Source organism: Leuciscus leuciscus (assembly GCF_965113295.1).
Source record: "Leuciscus leuciscus genome assembly, contig: SUPER_11_unloc_3, whole genome shotgun sequence".
NCBI lineage: Eukaryota > Metazoa > Chordata > Actinopteri > Cypriniformes > Leuciscidae > Leuciscus > Leuciscus leuciscus.
In genome coordinates this window covers 235,993-256,814 of record NW_028118544.1, presented here as the reverse complement: position 1 = coordinate 256,814, position 20,822 = coordinate 235,993, and the positions used below count along the sequence as shown (strand labels likewise).

The 20,822-nt window shown below is 40.3% G+C and overlaps 1 protein-coding gene across 1 annotated transcript in view; it reads right to left on the bottom strand.

The window, feature by feature from the left end:
• LOC309510152 (NACHT, LRR and PYD domains-containing protein 12-like) overlaps nucleotides 1-20,822 on the bottom strand; it is a gene marked incomplete at its 3' end in the record, with an annotated part of 757,492 nt that overhangs the window by 543,866 nt on the left and 192,804 nt on the right. Inside the window, exon 8 of the mRNA XM_082191218.1 lies at nucleotides 1,246-1,416. Within this exon, the coding sequence (XP_082047344.1) occupies nucleotides 1,246-1,416 (171 nt within the window). The remainder of the gene's footprint in view (nucleotides 1-1,245; nucleotides 1,417-20,822) is intronic.

The following is a 20,822-nucleotide window of genomic DNA, read 5'->3' as shown; positions in this document are numbered from 1 at the left end:
TCTGTGTGTGTGTGTGTGTGTGTGTGTGTGTGTGTGTGTGTGTGTGTGTGTGTGTGTGTGTGTGTGTGTGTGTGTGTGTGTGTGTGTGTGTGTGTGTGTGTGTGTTTCATTGCTGTACACTTTTTTTCTGCACAGCGGCTGATTTGTAGTTTGTACCACCAAAAGTTTCTCTGAGTTTTCGTATTTCCCATTCATTTCCTGTCGGTCATTTTTGAAGGAACCAAGTGTGACACATTTTTTTTTACGACCCTTTACCATATCCGAATCATGTCTATGATTATTTTGTGTGTGTTCACAAAGCTAATACAACAAACAAGTGTCATCCCATTCAGATGAAGCAAAACAATTAAATTAAAAACGTGTTCGGTCATTTTTAAACCGAAGAGGATCAGAGAATGTCAACATTGAAAAGTGGAAGATTAATCAATTTATTAAAGAAATGTTAATTATTAGAAATCTTTTTGTCCCTGATATTATTATTATTTTTCTATTTCTATTTATTTTTCCTTTTTTATATTGTGCTCTGTTCTTTAGGACATTTATTATAGTTTTGTTTTGACTTATTGTAATGATATTTACTGCAATACAAAACTTTACTTCCGCATTCCTCGATTCCTATGGAAGTCTGTGGGTGTTGTAACTCTGTCAGTTCAAAAACACTGTTGTTTTAATATAACATTTATACTTTGTGTATTTGTGTAATATTTCCTACTGACACATTACAGCAAAATATATAAATAACTGACTTAAAACCATCTTTGGGGGGGGGGGGGGGGGGGGGATATTAACATGCCTAAGACTTTTGCACAGTACTGTATACACTGGGGAGAACATTTATGTTTTAGGATTAGCATGTTTAATCAAGCATTGGCTCACCTGTGATGTTCACTGATTTAACTGAATATTTATTTATTGTGCATTTGGACTGAAGTAAGAATCACTTGTAATTTATTGTTTAACTGAGTGTCTATGAATCACACATAAAATACTGGTTTTGGTTTTCCTGGTCAAACTATAATTGTACAGAAAATGAGCTCTCAATGAAATGTATTCATTTGTCTCTCATTTGTGTTGTGTGGATGTGTAATTGTTTGGTTGGACTCCTTCTTCAGATCCGAAAACAAGCTAGAGTTTAACAAGCAAAGTTGGTGATCATTGAGTAAAAAAGTTAAAAACTATTAATTAACTAATACATAATATATTTACCAAGGAATAAATATGTGTTTATCAGAGAGTTCATCTTACCCCAGTGTCTCCAGTTTACAGTGAGGATCCTCCAGTACAGCAGAGAGCAGATGAACTGAATCTCCTAGTTTATTCACAGTCAGATCCAGATATCTCAGGTGTGAGGGGTTTGATCTCAGAGCTGAAGCCAGAGCAGAACAACCTTCATCTGTGACTCCACAATCCCACAACCTGTAGAGAACAATGACACACTCTTCACTCTCTCAGTTCAGATCAGATCAGTTTAACACAAGGGTCCGCAGCCGTACTGCAGGGGGTCCGTCAATTAATGCTTGATCACAAATAATTTGTTAAATTAAAAAAATAGTAAAAAATATCACAAAGTCAAATTTAAATATAAGCACTCTGAAGCGAATGCAAGATCATCCTCAGTTGATTCTGTAATAATATCATACTGGCAAACTCTCAAGTGTGTTTTTGTGTTTGAGCTCTGGAGAACGTCAAATGTTTTTACAGCGGTGAGTAATGTAGCCAATCACAGTCATGTTTGTTGGTCTATTGAACGCAGCCAATCAGAGGTGTTTCATTTTGTCAGAATCCACTCACCGAGATATAAAGGCCCTGTCCTAAATGGCACACCTCACTTTCAGTCTTGTAGACTTACAATGGCTTCTGCGTGCCCATTAAGTCCATAGGGTGTCCCATTTAGTAGTTTTAGGTTTCAGAAGGGTACTCACGAGCGCCCCTCTGCGGTCGATATGTGCTCTAAATGCGCACTGAAGCGAGCTCCACAGCAGACTTGTTCACGACAGTCAAAGCGGCGTTACGTCAGGAAAGTGCGGACTCAGAGGAAGACCGCGAGTGTTTAGGGTGCCGTTTGTGACAGGGCCAAACTCACAATTGCGTGACATAAATAGCAATTGCAAGAAAAAGTCCGAATTGCGAGTTTATACCTTGCAATTCTGAGGGGAAAAACAGTCAGAATTGTGAGATAAAAAGTCACTGTTTAACATGTTCAAACAAATAATGTAGCAAAATGATCATTCAAATGTTATTTTTCTTAATTGCATTTACACCCACAGTTAAGACACTTGCGATTGCATTTTCATTAAATGTCCCGCAATGAATGAAGCAAAATTCAATGTGCAAATTGAAAATGCATTCCGCCGTCAATCACTGCGTGAAGTTGGCCCCGCCCCCTCCCTCCCTGTCAATGACTGTGTGAAGTTGGCCCCGCCCCCTCCCTCCCTGTCAATCACTGTGTGAAGTTGGCCCCGCCCCCTCCCTCCCTGTCAATCACTGTGTGAAGAGAGAGAGATTTATTTATCCTTTCGGAAATTTGTTCTACACCATACAGCATCGGTTTCCAACAGGGGGGTCGCGGCCCACAAGGGGGCCTCACCGAGCTCTGTGGGGGGTCGCGTCATATTTTGAAAAGTTTTGAGCAATTTGCATTAAATAAAAGTCCTTAACTTTTTTTCTGTTCAAAATTTATATTATGAGCGAGTTCATCATGAATCCATTTTGCAGTGTTTTTGTCTTATCCTGAATCACTATGGTACACCTATAATAAGTGATTACATAGGGACTATTTTACCCTGGTTCGGATCGCTGCCGCTGCGGAGTAGCCCAGTACCTGCGTGACTCGTCATAGACGCACACAGAGAGAGAAGTAGTTCCGGCTACAATGTTCTTCCGAAAGACGCATTATTCTGTTAATAAACACAAGTTTATTATCACTCGCTATAGCGCCAAAAGCCTAAAAAATAAAGCCTCACATTGATAAAGCCTCACAAATAACATGCAAGTATTGAGGCCCCAGACAGAAGTCATTTAGTAATAGCCTATATTCATTCTTTTTTTACCTACACACAAGTGTGAATACTGATATTTTTATTGCATTTAAAATAGGGCAAATTTATAGGCTACTCCTAGGCTTACATTTTTAAATTACAAAGGGCCTACTAATGTTTTTGTTATTGTATTTTCAATATTATAGGCTATTATTTGTGCATAAACATATCTGTTTATAGTAAACATACCGTTTATTTGAAAACAACATATTTTGTCATCCTTGCTGCAAGCTTACAAGAGCGATAATATCATTAAATGTGAAGGGGGGCCCTAAAATATTTTCTTGGGTAAAAGGGGGTCTCAGACAAAAAAAGGTTGGGAACCCCTGCCATACAGTACGTCTGATACATTTATACATAAGACAACAAGACAGTTGACAAGACAGAATTCCAAACAAAATATACAACAACATTTCCCTCTCCCCAAACACCCCCACCCTACCACACCCACACCCATACACAACATCAGGACAGAAGACTCAAACCCCACTACACATAACTAGGATAATAAAGTGCAGTTGTGCATACTGTAACAGTCAAGCTGGAAAGAAAGTGCATGATGCTATTTAAAGTGCTGTCCTGCAGGTAAGTTCTTATTCATAAGTGTAATGTAGTTGGAATGAATGACTTACTGGCTCGATTAGTTTTGAAAGAGGGTAACCTAATCCTCCTCCCTGATGGCAACACCTCATATGCCTGGTGTAGGGGGTGTGACATATCTCTATTAATTGCTTGACCTTTCTTCAACACCCTTCTTTCACAGGTAATAGCCATACTGTCTAGTTTTTTCCCTGCAACCTTGCTAGCCAAGTTAACTATCTTGCTCAGTCTGTTTTTATTGGTCACTGACAAAGAGAAATACCAGGCAACACAACAAAAAAGTAGAATGCTCTCCACAAATGAGTGATAAAAAAGTAACATCATATCACTATCCACTCTAAATTGTCTTAGTCTCCGCATAAAATGCAGCCTCTGCAGCCCCTTTTTATAGTATAACTGTTCCATTGCAACTTATTATCTATTATTGTCCCTAAGTACTTGTACTCGGCTACAATCGCAACATCCTCTTCATTTATAACCAAACACTGATGGGGCTGGCTCCCAATTCTGTAATCTATTATTATTTCCTTTGTTTTCTTTATATTTAGATGAAGATAGCTGGACCTACACCAATCTGCAAATTGATCCACCCAGGCCCTGTAGTTGGTCTCATCACTATTCTGTATTAACCCCACTATTGCTGTATCATCTGCAAATTTTATTGTAAGATGCTCAGGTGTATTACTTCTACACTCATTAGTGTAAAGAGTGAACAATACTGGTGAGATGACACTGCCCTGTGGGGATCCTGTATTGGTCATAATCGGGGAGGACACAGCCTCATTTACCCTAACACACTGTGTTCTCTCCGTCAGAAAGGACTCAACCCACCTTATAATGTTAGGATTTACCCCTAACTGCCCCAGCCTCTCCATCATAATGTGGGGCCTGATGGTGTTGAAGGCGGAGGAAAAATCTATAAAGAGAACCCGGACATATCGTTTGGGCTTATCCAGATGGCAATAGATATTATGGAGCATATACAGAAGGGCATCATCTGTGCTCCGCTTGTTTCTATAGGCAAACTGTAAAGGGTCGATATTACATTGCACATCATTTAGAATATGTCTCAGAACAATTCTCTCTAGGCTCTTCACCACGATTGATGTTAGGGCGACTGGACGATAATCATTTAAATCAGCTGGTCTTGCTACCTTAGGTACTGGTACTATGAGCGAGGACCTCCAGGCTTTAGGAATGTAATGTGTATCTAATGACTTTTGAAAAAGCTGGCAGAAAATGAGGCTAAGTTGTTCACTACACATTTGCAAAACCCTACCACTTATTTGATCTGGGCCTGGTGCTTTTTTAGAATCAATTTTATTAAAAACTCTACGCACCTCATCCGCTGTAATAGTTGGAGGAGTACCATACTGTAACTGCTGTCTAATGGCATCACGCTCCAGGAGAAAGTCTGATGTTTCGAACCGTGCATAAAAACCATTCAGTTCATTTGCAAATGCTTGATCATCTCCATTTGCATCTATGTGCCTTTTCTTCTCTTCCTTCCCTATCATTGTATACATCCCTTGCCATGCATGTTTCAGGTTATTCCCCCTCATTTTCACCTCAATCTGCCGTTTATATTTCTGTTTACAGTCATTTGTTATCTGTCTAATCTCCTTCTGAATTGCTTTCATTTTAAGCCTGTCTCCCTGCTCAAAAGCTCTCCTTTTCCTGTGCAGTGCAACTTTTAATTCTTTATTTACCCAGGGTTTGTCATTTGGAAATACCCTAAAAGTTTTTTCTGGGATTATACAGTCCACACAGAACCGAATATAGTCAGTCACCACTAAAGTCAACTCTTCCAAATTCTTACTAGTGTGCACGAAAATGTCCCACACAGTACAATCAAAACAGCCTCGAAGGCGTTCAACAGACTCATTAGTCCACTGTTTAACTGTCTTTATCTCCGGTTTGCTGGTCTTGAGCTTTTGTTTGTACTGCGGGACAAGCTGGATTGCATTGTGATCCGAGTCTCCGAGGGGTGGTTTTGCATAGCCCTTATAAGCGTCTTTAATATTCCCAAAGCATAGATCGAGTGTTTTATCCCTCCTTGTCGGGCATTCGACGTATTGATAGTAATTGGGCAATACGCTTTTGATTGAGCATCCATTAAAGGGTTAGTTCACCCAAAAATGAAAATTCTGTCAGTAATTACTCACCCTCATGTTGTTCCAACCGCGTAAGACCTTCGTTCATCTTCGGAACACAAATTAAGATATTTTTGATGAAATCTGAGAGCTGATAACTTCTCCGTAGGCTGCTAGGTGGCCCAAACTTGCTGGCCCAGAAAAGTTATTAAAGAGATCGTTAATATAGTCCAAGTGACTACAGTGGCTCAATATATCAAGCGACGAGAATACTTTTTGTGCGCAAAAACAAACAAAAATAACGACTTTATTCCACTATTCATTTCCTTCTCTCTGGGCCACTAGTTGGTTCGCGTAGTGTTTTTGCGCTGCGCGTCACACACATGACCAGCGTCGGCCAATAGTGAGCCTACGTGGTGACGTGTAACACAGACGCGCTGCGCAAAAACACTTACGAGGCCCAGAGAAAAGGAAATGAATAGTGGAATAAAGTCGTTATTTTTGTTTGTTTTTGCGCACAAAAAGTATTCTCGTCGCTTGATATATTGAGCCACTGTAGTCACGTGGACTATATTAACGATCTCTTTAATAACTTTTCTGGGCCAGCAAGTTTGGGCCACCTAGCAGCCTACGGAGAAGTTATCAGCTCTCAGATTTCATCAAAAATATCTTAATTTGTGTTCCGAAGATGAACGAAGGTCTTACACGGTTGGAACAACATGAGGGTGAGTAATTACTAACAGAATTTTCATTTTTGGGTGAATTAACCCTTTAAAGTCTCCGAGCACAAACTTCGGTGCATCAGGTGCCATGTTTTCTAGTTTAGCCATTGTGTCGTATATCCTATTTGCCGCGACCTTAGTATTAGCGCGGGGATGAATATATACCACAGTGACAAACACCTGACCAAATTCCCTAGGTAGATAGTAAGGTCTTACCGACAGCGACAATAGCTCAATATCCTCCGAGCAATGGGAGTCTCTTACTGTGTAGTTTTTACACCATCGCTCATTTATATAAACACACACCCCCCCTCTCATTCTTTTGCCGGTTACCTGTGCATCACGGTCCAGTCTAATCGGGTCGCTAAACCCTGTGATCCTGAGTGTTGAGTTATCAGTCGTGTCTTTAAGCCATGTTTCCGTGAAGCACAACAGACAACTTTCCCGATACTCTGAGAGGTTCCTCACAGCGTTCCGTAGCTCCGTAAGTTGCTTCACCAAGGAGCGGTTGTTAGCCAGGATGACCGTAGGTAGAGGTGGCTTGCTCCCCCGTGCGCGAACTCTACGCCGTACGCCTCCTCGCCGGCCTCTTTTCCTCGGTGATGTGGATGTCCGTGTACACTCATCTGGCAGATCGACTGGAAAGTTTCCGCTATGCAGATCCCTTAGTTGCCAGAGTTGATCCCGGGTATAATGTAAAATCCCATATGTTGTGGCGGCGGCCGATGCATAGCTTCCCCGACTCAGTGAAAGGACTGTTAACAGCAACAGGTGAATCGCCAGGACGATAGACAAAAACTGCGTAACAAAACGCATCTTGACTTTGTTGGCTCGCTTCTGACTTAACAACCAAACTTTCAAAGCGTGTAGTTCGAGGTTTATGTGATGAAAAACGCTTACATATAACCCATAAAACAAACAAACATTTCAGACGTGCTGTAGGCACTCGTCGCCACAGTGCAGCGCCGGAAGTGAAGTTGGCCCCGCCCCATCTAACCGTTCTAACCTGTGTAGTAGTAGTACTGATAAATAGTAATAAGTAATTATTGATGAATAATTATTTACATAAATGTGATGCTTAAGTTATCCTAGTTTCTCTCTACAAAATAGTACATTTTACAACATTTTAAATCACATGATTTTAAACCTAAATTTGATGGATTAATAGCATGTGGTCACCGCAAGTATTTTTTATTTTTTTATGCGTGTATACAGAACATTTTAAAATTAAGCCATTTTATTTTATTCAGGTCATATTTGCTGTTGAGTGGAAGCAAAAATTAGTCAAGTAATTGTCTCTGTAATGTTAATCCTAAAGCTACAATAAAATATGGTCTGTAAACAACTTAACATACCAGTACACATTCAAGGGAAAATGCAAAAATAATAACAGCATCAAGAAAAGAAATCTTGTCAGATGTCCAAAAAAAAGAAAGAAAAAAAATGCTTTAAGATATTTTGTCTGGTAAGAGTTCCTTCGTTAATGGCAAATTTTTCCACAGTGATCTGTACATAAGGTTCCTCTTAATTTGCTGTTAAGTGTCTGCAGGACAAGCAAAAAAAAAAAAAAAAATCATCACTGATCAACTCTCTTGTAGTGCGCATGCATAGGCCTATATGACGTCACCAAACACACCACCGCGCATGCGCGTAACAGCGTCCAGTACGTGTTGGATCTGATCCAGCTACGTCATCGTGCTACAGGCTGCAGAGAGGACTTCTTGAGAGTAGTCGAGTGCAGGCGGGGAGGAGCTGCAAATGGACACGTGAAGTCGGACACTTTCTGGTTCCCGTAGTGACCGCTCACGTGGTGTTTGCAGGGGCGTAGCCATCATTTCAAAAGTGAGGGGGACAGAATGTCAAGTGTAATACCAGTTTTTTTCAGACTTTTGTTGACAGGTTTTTGCTTAATTGGCTTAATATGCTATTTATTTTTAAAGCAATAAAACAGAAAGAAAGAAAGATGTTCATTACTTTATATTGCACATGCAGGGTTTTTCCTGGCTCAAAACTAGGCGGGAGTGGTAAAATCCTGATCATGCATTTTAATAATAAGATAATGAAATTTGTATTTTTCATAGACCATCATATAGCCTGTGTTTGTGGGTGGAGCTCGGTACCCCTAGGGGGGTCGGGGGGCATGCCCCCCTGGAAGAAAATGTGTACATTTTAAAGATAAATGCATTAATCTGGTGCACTTTGAGTCACCCGAATCTGCTGTTAAAAATAAATAATCCACCCGCCAACCGCCCAAACCTATGATATTTGATCATCACATTACAATTATTCAAACTACAATTATTACATCACTGTTGGAAAACATTTTTATCAGAATAAGTTTTTTACCTTTATAAAGGGCATTTTTTCCTTAATTTTATTAAATGTAGCCTATGCTCCATCTTTCATTTCAAATTGAAACTTTGTTACCGTCAGTGTATTATTATCAACTATAGGCTATCAATCGCCACTTAACATTAAATTAAATCAGAATCATCCTTGCATTATCTGTGATTCCCTATTTATTATTAATATTATTTATTATCTATCTATCTATCTATCTATCTATCTATCTATCTATCTATCTATCTATCTATCTATCTATCTATCTATCTATCTGCCTGTCTGTCTTACTAAACTAAAACTTTCCAATTGAAAACCTTCAAACTTCAAGCTTTTAAAACTACTTCAAACTTTCTGGTTAGGCTTTTTCAAGAGAACTTAAATTTTGTCATCATGTACACATGTTACAACACTGCCTGATTCAAGCAGGCTGTTAATGCAAGGAAATACAAATTCAGCATTAGGCTAACAATCACCATGTTTATTCTAATTTGAAGGGCTTTGATAACATCTGTGAAAATAAAAGACATTACGAATAAAAAAAGATTGAAAATAAACGCACGTTTGTGCGGGTAGAAACTTGTTAATTATTCAACAAGAGAAATAGGCAGAGTTATTCATCATTGTGCAACACAATTCGGATACCACATGACAACTTACTTACAGCGCTTGACTTTTTCGTGAAAAAGGATCGAGTTAAGACTGAAGAGTTTGTTGTCGTTTTGAACTCACTGCAACCTCTATGAAAAAAAATGGATTGGGCGCGGGTGCGAGCATGGGCGTGTCGTGATGCACGAGTGACTGATTACCATGGAAACGTGAAAGTCACGTATGTAGATAGACTTGACTCTTTGGATTTTAAATCTCGATGTAGGCTATGCACACCCGCGAAAACCGGGTGTGGTGGACACACTTGCCCTATGAAAAAGTGCGGGGGACGAATTTACATTTTATAAAAAGTGGGGGGGACACGTCCCCCGCGTCCCCCGCGTAATCTACGCCCATGGGTGTTTGCATACTTTACCACAGCTGAAGTGAAATAAATTCAATATTTGCCAAATAATACACAGATGTTTCAGAGACATTTTCATTCAATACTTTATGTACTGCTTCATACAGCGTCTGTTTGAACAAGAATAAAGTTCAACATAAACTTCTATCAATGAAGTGGAGTCTACGTTTTTTAATCAGTTTTAATTTGATAAACATGACACAATATAACATCGCAACTACATGAAAAGAGTGTTTACTGTTATAAAAAACTGATTTGTGAGCTTTAGAGGAACTAAAGGTTTTCGAATAAACACGAAACACACGTGATCGTTGTCATGCGGTGAATCCGGCCAATCGTGGAACAGCTGTGTCGTCATCAGAGCTCGAGCAGCCGCTCTTGAGAAGCTGCGCTGGCTGAGTTCTCCGGCTACTCTCGAATCGCTCTCGCGGTACTTTGATGGCATACGTCACAGTCACGTGGCGTCGGCACTTTATCAAGTCGGACAAAATTTCTAACCGGCATGCACTGCTTCAAGTCAGCCGCCGATCGGTCTGCGCAGACCTGCATGAAGTCGAACAAGCCTTGTGTGAAGTTGGCCCCGCCCCCTCCCCCCCTGTCAATCACTGCGTGAAGTTGGCCCCGCCCCCTCCCACCCTGTCAATCACTGTGTGAAGTTGGCCCCCCCGGTGACGTCATCATCTATAAGTCCTGGGAAGTCGTGTTTACGGCAGTGCGTTCAAGTCACTTTCGTCAGAATAAGATGGCGGTGTACTTTCTCTTAATTAATTACATATAAATACAGCAAGATTCTTAAACTAGTTCTAGAAAATGAAGAACAAAGAAATGTGCATCCGGTGTACTTTGTTTTTTTATATTTTTCATTAATTTATGAAGCCACTGCAAACTTAAAATATGTTAAAATATGTATTCAATTTACATATTAAAACTAGTGTATGAAATGGCAAATGTAAATAATATAATTGAATTTTAATTTTAATTTTGCACCAAACGTTGCACAAATGTAATGGAAAACGTAAATTTAAATACAGAAATGCATTGCCATTTTACATATTACATTTCAAATTGAATATTGCTACCCATATGCTTCCATAGAACGCAAAACAATGATGATGATGCATAATAACGCCAGCGTTGTGGATACACTTACCCAAAACCCTCCATAACTTTTCCATTAATTTCACATTTTATTTGTATAGCGCTTTTCACAATACATATTGTTTCAAAGCAGTTTTACAGAAAATGCAACTCTACATTACAATTTAGAGTGATCTGTTATCAGAGGTGACTGTGTGCAAGTTATGTATTTCAGAAATTTACATATACAAATAACACAGTTAACTAATAATGTATTAATTTTATTTACTTTATAACTGGCACTTATTTGGAAAAAAATTGTTGAATGGCAAATAAATAAATGACGGACTTTTATTATGTAAGCTTTATTTTACACCTCAACCGACAAGGGAATTTATAGTCATATTTATAGTGTTAATATTAATTTGCGAGTCCACAAACTCATTCTCTTAAATGGCTTGGGTCTGCAGAGCATTCACAGCGTACAGTATACGGACTGAATGCCCCTGACCTGAAGCTTTTATATCAAGACCATTTTCATGTTTATCATTTATTTCTATTATTTGCGTTGCCTTATAACTTCATGCTTACAGTTTAACACATAAGTGTTTATTACCACAACAGTAAATAAGTGTCTTTAGAAATGTTATAATATATATTATAATGAAAAAGACTAATAAAATTGTCTCTTCATATTAAATGGATAACAATATATGTCTGGACACTTGAAAAATGTGTAATAATGGGGCCAATAAAACTTAAACATTTAATGATTTATAAGCATTTCACATATTTCTACACTAATTATACAAAACTATTCTGCCAGTGCACCATACTGTACAAATGAACTAGATCAATGTTCATTCTTGTCTGAAACTTTGGAGGAGACAAATATGAGACCACCAGTATGAAGGGCCGTATAGGAAACAATTATTGAAAAGCCTCAACACTAGTGAAACAAAAAACATTGATCAACCTTGGTGAAATTCATTCATACGCATTACTGAAATAAGAAGAGATTTCGGTAGTTGATGATGGCTAATTTCCCTTGAAAAGGAAGTTGTGTGTCCGCACTTCTGTTTCATTTGGCGCGTTAGTTGTAACGAGTTGTATGGGAAGCCAAACACACCAACAGTGGGACGAAACGGAGCGGTGTTACAGAGCTCGTGCCGTGCTGACATCATCGGTGCGGCTCAATGGACCGAGCTGTGTGACCGACTCGACATCGCAGGGAGGACGTGTTTGCTAGCGAAACCGAATGGAGAGCGCAAACTAATCTCACCAGCGCGACGCTGACCATGTTACTTTATTCATTACTGCTCCGCAGAAGTTCAGGTGTTTTCCCTGCATATAAGATAATGAAGATCAGCATGAAGTTATTACATTTCTTTTGCTTATTATCTTTCATATTAGTACATTAGTAGTGTTTGAAAAGCTACTTTGAATTTATTTATTTTTGTAGCCACGGAAAGAGCCGTTCAAAGCAGAAACTTCAACGATTAAGGACTGTGCAGTGCCGGGGGAACTATAGGATCAGATTATTGTTATTAAATTATTAAATAAATAAATTAAAATTATTGAACATAATGAATATAATGAAATACTCACTAAATTGAAAGGATATATTTTAAAAAGAATGTAAAAATGAACACTAATACCAGATCATGAGATTAGACATTTGTGTACACCTGTGATTTCTGTGCTGAGATTTAGTGTTTACAGAACATTTTACAAGCTAATTTTAGTCCTAAAATTCTTACTGAGGACAAAGACATGTGTGACAATCAGAGAGACAATCTTACCTCAGTGTGTCCAGTTTACAGTGAGGATCCTCCAGTACAGCAGAGAGCAGATGAACTGAATCTCCTAGTTTATTCCCCCACAGATCCAGATCTCTCAGGTGTGAGGGGTTTGATCTCAGAGCTGAAGCCAGAGCAGAACAACCTTCATCTGTGACTCCACAATCACTCAACCTGTAGAGAACAATGACACACTCTTCACTCTCTCAGTTCAGATCAACACGTACAAGCCACAATTCTACAAAGACTATTAAATATGTCTAAATTTCAATTGGAGATTTATCAGTCATAAAAAAAAGAATAAAGAAATTCAAAAAGCTTTCAACACATGTTCTTCATAAATCCAACAGTTCTAAATGAGCTCAAACACAACTACACCTCTTCTCTGTGACAGACTCATCGTGAAGATGAAAGCACACAAGAGTATGGTAGGTTAACTACTGACTATAAGTAACTTTGTAACTACATGCCAACTTATTCTAACCCTAACCCTACTAGTCTACTAATAAATCTATTAACACTCCAATGGGAGTTAGTAGACATGTGCAACTGTACTGATAGTCAACAGAATGTGTTCAAGGGACCATTCAAATAAAGTGAAATCAATATGGTCAAACCTAAATTGATAATTATGACAACACTGTTGCTGACAGTGAACATACCATGAGGTTTTACTGGATATGCATTGATTGTTTCTGTCTTCCTAATGCTACCTTCTGCCTCTCTGTTTTGCTCTTGCACACAATCTACTTCATGCCTTCTGTCCTCTGATTGATAGTTTATACTTTTTTTTTATCAAATAAAGTATTTTTTGCTGAGAAATGATTTATTAATGATTCATGATTTTTATAAATTAATGTAAGAAACATTTACTGGACTGAAGAAACTGGGTTTATTGATTATTCACCATTTGTTAATGTTAAAAATTTAATTCTTTTGACATTTTTTCATGTTAATATAAATGTCAAATATGACACAACAGGCTTTTGGGGAACATTTTCCATCTCTTAATTATTATTGATTTGCATTGAATTGCATATATGTGTCAGGCAGTGTTGGGAAAGTTCACTTTCTACATGAACTAGTTCAAAGTTCAGTTAACAATTTTTTAAATGAACTAGTTCAGTTCATAGTTCAAACTTCAAAATTTTGAACTAAAGTTCACAGTTCCAAAAAATGAACTAGTTCAGTTCTTTTTTTCCATATGTTGTGCGAGCTATTATTTTTCAAAATTATTGCCACAGCCCATATAAAACCACAGACAGCAATTATGTTATCAGTTTTAACACTGAAACTATGCGTCAGATTTCATCTTCATATCCAATTTTAAAATCCTTATCCAACCAGGTTTTACATAGCATTGAGGGTAGGGTTGCCAACTAAACAAATGCGGGACAATCGTGCATGGTTCTTTACAGGAAAATGAGGGACACTCAAAAATATTTGTAGGCTATAGGCTAGGCCAACATAACACAGTAGGCCTATATGTCATTTCAGGTTCGTATGCGTTTAAAAGGTTTTCAGACAACACATTTGTTTTGATTAAAGTCATATTACACACAAACCATAGTTCAAAATAATAGCATTTATCTGAAATAGAAAGCTTTTGTAATTATACACTACTTTTAAAGAAATTAATAGCCTACTTTTATTCAGCAAGTACATTTATAATGCTACGTTTTTTTATTTCGGATAAATTTACTTTGAACCTTTTATTTATCAAAGAATCCTGATTTTTTTTCTTTCTTTTTTTTACATTAATAATAATTAATGTATAAATGTTTCTTGGTCAGCAAATCACATCTGTCACGAAACTGCTCAGAGACACGAAGTAGGAGAGATCCAAATGCAGCTTTATTGTGTGGGGCAATCCAGAGGCGTAATCCAATGTACAGGCAAGGGTCATACACAGGCAGGCAGTCAAAAACAAAGAAACAAACAAAACAGGCAGGGACCAGAGGCGAGAGAGTAATCCAGGGAACAGGGCAAGATATCCAGAATCAAGAAACACGAAAACTAGGAGAATGCTCAGAAATGCAGTGAGACACAAACAAGACTTCGCGGTGAGTGAATGAACATGGTATAAATAGACTGAGACTAACTGGATGATGAGACACAGGTGAATGCAATCAGTGAATGAGGTACAGGTGAATGTGATCAGTGATAAGTGATAATGAGTCCAGGCAGTGAGTTCTGGGAAATGTAGTTTGAGAGTGATAATAGTCTTATGTGGAGTGCCCTCTGGTGGCTCTCAAGGGCAACTCCAGCTGGTGATCGTTACATAGCCCCCCCTTTAAGGAGCGGATTCCAGACGCTCCTAAAACTGTCCAGGAGGGAGGTGGAGCGGAGGCGGACCCGGGGGCGGGACGGAGGGCCAGGCCCGTGCAGCGGAAGGGGATCTGAAGACTCCGGCAGGCGGAAGGCCAGGGCGGAGCAGGCTGTGCAGGCGACCAGGGCGGAGCAGGCGGCCAGGGCGGAGCAGGCTGTGCAGGCGGCCAGGGCGGAGCAGGCTGTGCAGGCGGCCAGGGCGGAGCAGGCTGTGCAGGCGGAGCAGGCTGTGCAGGCGGCCAGGGCGGAGACGACCCCTCAGGCGGCCAGGGCGGTGCCGGCAGTTCAGGAGACCATGGCGGCACGGCCTCCATGGTCCCATTGCGGGACCTACTGCCCCCCCCCCCCAAAATTTTCTTGGGGGCAGCTACGGGGTCATAGACTGGAGCAGGCACCGGCCCAGGAACAGACACCGGCTCAGGCACAGGAACAGACACAGGAAAAGACACCGGCTCAGGCAGAGAAACAGACACCGGCTCAGGAACAGACACCGGCTCAGGCAGAGAAACAGACACCGGCTCAGCGGAGACCATCTTGTCCTGAGACACTGGCTCGGCAGTGGCCATCTTGTCCGAAGACACAGGCGTGGCGTCGGCCATCTTGTCCGAAGACACAGGCGTGGCGTCGGCCATCTTGTCCGAAGACACAGGCGTGGAGTCGGCCATCTTGTCCAAAGACACAGGCGTGGAGTCGACCATCTTGTCCAAAGACACAGGCGTGGAGTCGGCCATCTTGTCCGAAGACACAGGCGTGGAGTCGGCCATCTTGTCCGAAGACACAGGCGTGGAGTCGGCCATCTTGTCCGAAGACACAGGCGTGGAGTCGGCCATCTTGTCCGAAGACACAGGCGTGGAGTCGGCCATCTTGTCCGAAGACACAGGCGTAGAACGAGGAACAGATTCAGTCTTGGCGGGACGAGACTCTTGACGGGCGGACGTGCCGTGAAGCTCAGTCTCTGGATCGGCAGAAGTGACGTGAAGCTCAGTCTCTGGATCGGCAGAAGTGCTGGGCAGGACCAGCGGCAAAGAGGGCTCTGAGCTGGACGGAACCAGCGATGAAGAGGGCTCTGTGCTGGACGGGACCAGCAGTGAAGAGGGCTCTGTGCTGGACGGGACCAGCGGTGAAGAGGGCTCTGTCTTGGCGGGCATGTCGCTTGCTGTCTCAGGCGCGGCGGGCATGACGCATACTGCCTTGGCTTCGGCAGATCTGGCGTGAAGTGCGGGCTCGGCTGGACTGGCGTGAAGTGCAGGCTCGGCTGGACTGGCGTGAAGTGCAGGCTCAACCTCGCCCACTATGAAGGGAGACCCACAAAATAGCAAAACAAAATCTATATATTGAACCAGAGTCCATCTGGGGTCAGCCTCAGGCAAATAAAAACTCACGTCCTGATCCAGTCCCATCCAAAAGCAATCCTTGAGTTCCCCGTCATCCAGCGGGGCCAGGTGGCAACAAGCCACAAACTCACCCACATAGTCCTCTATGGGGCGACCATCCTGGAAGATGGAGCAGAGTCTAGTTACTGGGTCCATGTTATCCTTGCTGCTGGATCTGGGTATGGCGAAGTCTTCTGTCACGAAACTGCTCAGAGACACGAAGTAGGAGAGATCCAAATGCAGCTTTATTGTGTGGGGCAATCCAGAGGCGTAATCCAATGTACAGGCAAGGGTCATACACAGGCAGGCAGTCAAAAACAAAGAAACAAACAAAACAGGCAGGGACCAGAGGCGAGAGAGTAATCCAGGGAACAGGGCAAGATATCCAGAATCAAGAAACACGAAAACTAGGAGAATGCTCAGAAATGCAGTGAGACACAAACAAGACTTCGCGGTGAGTGAATGAACATGGTATAAATAGACTGAGACTAACTGGATGATGAGACACAGGTGAATGCAATCAGTGAATGAGGTACAGGTGAATGTGATCAGTGATAAGTGATAATGAGTCCAGGCAGTGAGTTCTGGGAAATGTAGTTTGAGAGTGATAATAGTCTTATGTGGAGTGCCCTCTGGTGGCTCTCAAGGGCAACTCCAGCTGGTGATCGTTACAACATCAGTATATTATTCCCTCAGGATGATTTGATGCTTTCTTGCGTGGCTGGATGTATGTTGGACTCACAATAATCACGTTGTTTGAATTCGTTAAAACTGATTTGCCGAAATCAAAACCCAGTCGGACAGTGAAAGGGATTTGCCGTTAGCGCGAGTCCGGATCGAAGCGACCAGACAGCGGAGGATTCTGTGCGCAAATCAAACAATGATTTGTCCCAAAATAATCATTAATTCTCAATTTAGAGTTTGTTATTCGTATGGTCTGATCTCTGGGTCTGATGCGCGTGAGTGTGGACTGTGATTGGATGATGACCGGTGTCGTGATCAAGTCATAGCTGTCAACCCTCCCGTTTTTTCCGGGTTTCTCACGTATTTTAGCTCTTTTCCCGCTGTCTTCCCGTTTTAGTATTTTCCCGTAAAATATCCGGTATTTTTACGCTCTGATTGTGTTAACTCAGAACACGCAACTATCTGTCGCCCTGTCCCAAATGGAACCCTAAGCACTCGCGGTCTTCCTCTGACGCCCGTTTCACACATACTCCGTTTGCAGTGCGTGTGCGATGCGTATTTTTTCCCGCACCCATGTTACAGTAACAGTTAGAGCTTTCACACTGCACACGGATGCAGTCCGTCGATCCGTTCCAGTTGTGGTGCGTATACAGCAGTGCAGAGATCGTTTCCATACCGAGTCTATTTTTTGCTGTGCTGTAAAGTGACAACGCATGGTTCGTGTTTAAAATGCACACAGATTGACATTAAAATGTAATAGTTTCACCATAAATGCGTTTAATTAAATAAAATGTAGGCTAGTAATCTTACCATTCATGCATGTAATTAAATAGTACCATTTTTCACAGTCATCTTTTTATTTTAAGACGAGGTAAAGCAAGGAAAACTACAATTTACTTCAACAAGGTAACATAACGACACTCGTCTCATTCGTGGATGTGGAAAAACAAGTTAGTTGTGACATGCAAGACTTTATGTATAACGATTTAGAAAAGGTATGAAATCTGCTGTTTTGGTAAATTAAGTTTTAATTTAAAATGTATGCAATTTTAATATAAGTAGCTACATGGTTCTGCTTGAGCAACTTATATAATCTATATAGAAGTAATGCATTGAATAATACGTTGTGTTACGACCTCTCATAAAAATATCAACTCTGTGTGTGTGTGTGTGTGTGTGTGTGTGTGTGTGTGTGTGTGTGTGTGTGTGTGTGTGTGTGAGAGAGAGAAAGAGACAGTGTGTGTGTGAGAAAGACTCTGTGTGTGTGTGCGAGAGAGAGAAAGACAGTTTGTGTGTGTGTGTGAAAGAGAAAGACAGTGTACAGTTGTCTTCACTGTCTCTATCCATTTGTTCAACTGCCTCTTACACATTCTTTCTGCCTGTCTGTCTCTTTCTCTCTGTTTCTTTCTCACTCTGTCTCTCAACATTAAGCTAAAAATACGTTGTAGCAAATGAAAATGTGTAAGTAATGTTTACTTTGTTCATAAATAAAGCACTTTTTTGAAAAGTAAAACAAAACATATCCATTGGTCTGCCATTTTTTTATATATATTGTGTAGTTATAAACTCTTTAGACTGTTAATGATCAGTGCTTTTTTAAAAAGTTTGTGGGTAAGAATCGTGTAAAAAAAATCCCTTATTTTGGGGATGGATTCTGGGAAATCTCCCTTATTTTCAATGTTCAATGTTGACAGCTATGATCAAGTGTTGCTGTTGTATCAGATTCAGTCATACATCAGTGGTTAGATCAGCGTCAATAAACGGGACAACGGAGGTTCCGAACGGGACAAATACATTTCTATAGAAATCTTGCACCCTTTTGAACGAAGTTAAACTGAGAGAGCGTGCCGTTCACAGACACCAGAATGAACGAGTTCACAGTAACGTTCATCAGGCAGTAACAGAGTACGTTCAGTTCACGTTCGCCCAAAATATGAACGAGTTCATGAACTATCTATCGTTCAATGAACGCGTTCAGGCACAACACCGGTGTCAGGGTTTTAGACTTATGTTTGGCCACATAGATTATATATGTTCATTGTGTCTCTTGTTGGTTTTCAGTCTCTGTCATTATGTCTCCTGTGCCTTGTTCCCTGTTTGTGTATTTAAGTCACCCTTCTCCTGAGTACTTTGCTCAGTGTTTCCAGTGTCATGACCAAGTCTAGGTCATTCTCTTGCTGTGCCTCTTTTGGAGTTATCTAAATCTAATTTGTGTACCTGGTATGGTTCCTTTGTTTTGTTTAATTGACTTTTGCTCTTTGAAATTTTGGAGTACTCACAGATCTTTTTGTGAACTTTTTTTCAAATTCCTTCTGGATTTACTTTGTGGACTTTTTGGATTTACTTTTTGGAACTGTTATCAAACTATTTGTGGAAGTTTTTTGGAGTTTACTTTTTGGCTTTATCCTAGGAAAGTTTGGACGTTCCTTTTCATCAAATAAAAGATTTGAAGATATTTCCCAGAACTGTCATCTGGTTTTCTGCATTTGGGTTCACCTTTTGACTGTGTTCAAGTTTTCACACTAGTACTAACCCTGTGTTTCTGACAGTATGAGCCATAAAAGCGATGTATAAATATGATACTCAACAAAAAAACACACATGCATGCATATACAAGTTAGCATCTGTTTTTTGTTGAGTATCACATCACACACACACACACACACACACACACGCACGCACACGCACACGCACGCGCACACACATGCACACACACACACGCACGCACACACACACGCACACACACGCACACACGGCTTTTATGGATCATGGATCAAAAAAATGGTGTATTAATAATCAATAAACCCCAGTTGCTTCAGTCTAATAAATGTTTCTTACATTTACATTTATAAAAATAAAAACTTTCTGAGCAAAAGGACTTTACTTGAATTTTGTTTTTGTTTTTTAAGTATAAACTATCAATCAGAGGACAGAAGGCATGAAGAAGACTGTGTACATGATGTTTCTCAGCAAAGTTTTGGTCATATTGATCATTCATAGGCCCTAGAAATTTGCATATTAAATATGATACAGTAGGCTAATATATTCATAAACAGGCATTGTTCGACCGAATTTTACAAAGAATGTTTAAAGTTATGAGAGAATACATGTTTTAAAATTGTTATTAAAATGTTGTAACACGCATTGCCAAACAAACATTCTTTTTTCCAATTAATTTAAACTCCCAAAGGGGAAACGTATCCTGGGAGATACAAACATTTACAGGCAGATTATGTAAAATGTAAAAATTAAATCCATAAAATTTCAACATAAATATAATAAGCTAACACTTAACAACAACTATTTAACACATGTGTCACTGAAGGCGGTTTAGTTTGAGATCTTTCACTTTTGAAAAAGTATTAAATCTCCTGATAAAAACACAGGCGAAGAAGAAGCAGAAACATGCGATATCATATGTGACCCGTGCTGGCAAAATGAGTCAGAATGCGTACAGGATAATTCTGAGCTACAGGCAAAATGGTCGAATTTGAGGTTTTCACAAAAATGAGTTCATTAAGCCCTCATCTAGTGATCCCAAGGGTCAAAATACCAATTAAACATTTTAACCCCCTGAGGTCTACGGTATCGCCGGCGATACCAGCTCGCTTTTTTTTTATTAGTGTAAAAGAAACTCAAATACTCTGTTGACTTTGATTTTCCATAGGAGTTTCTATGGCGTCAAATGGTGGACAAAACAGCGCAAGCGCATAAACACAGCGCGCAAGTGAATTACAAAAGTGTGAGCAACGTGAC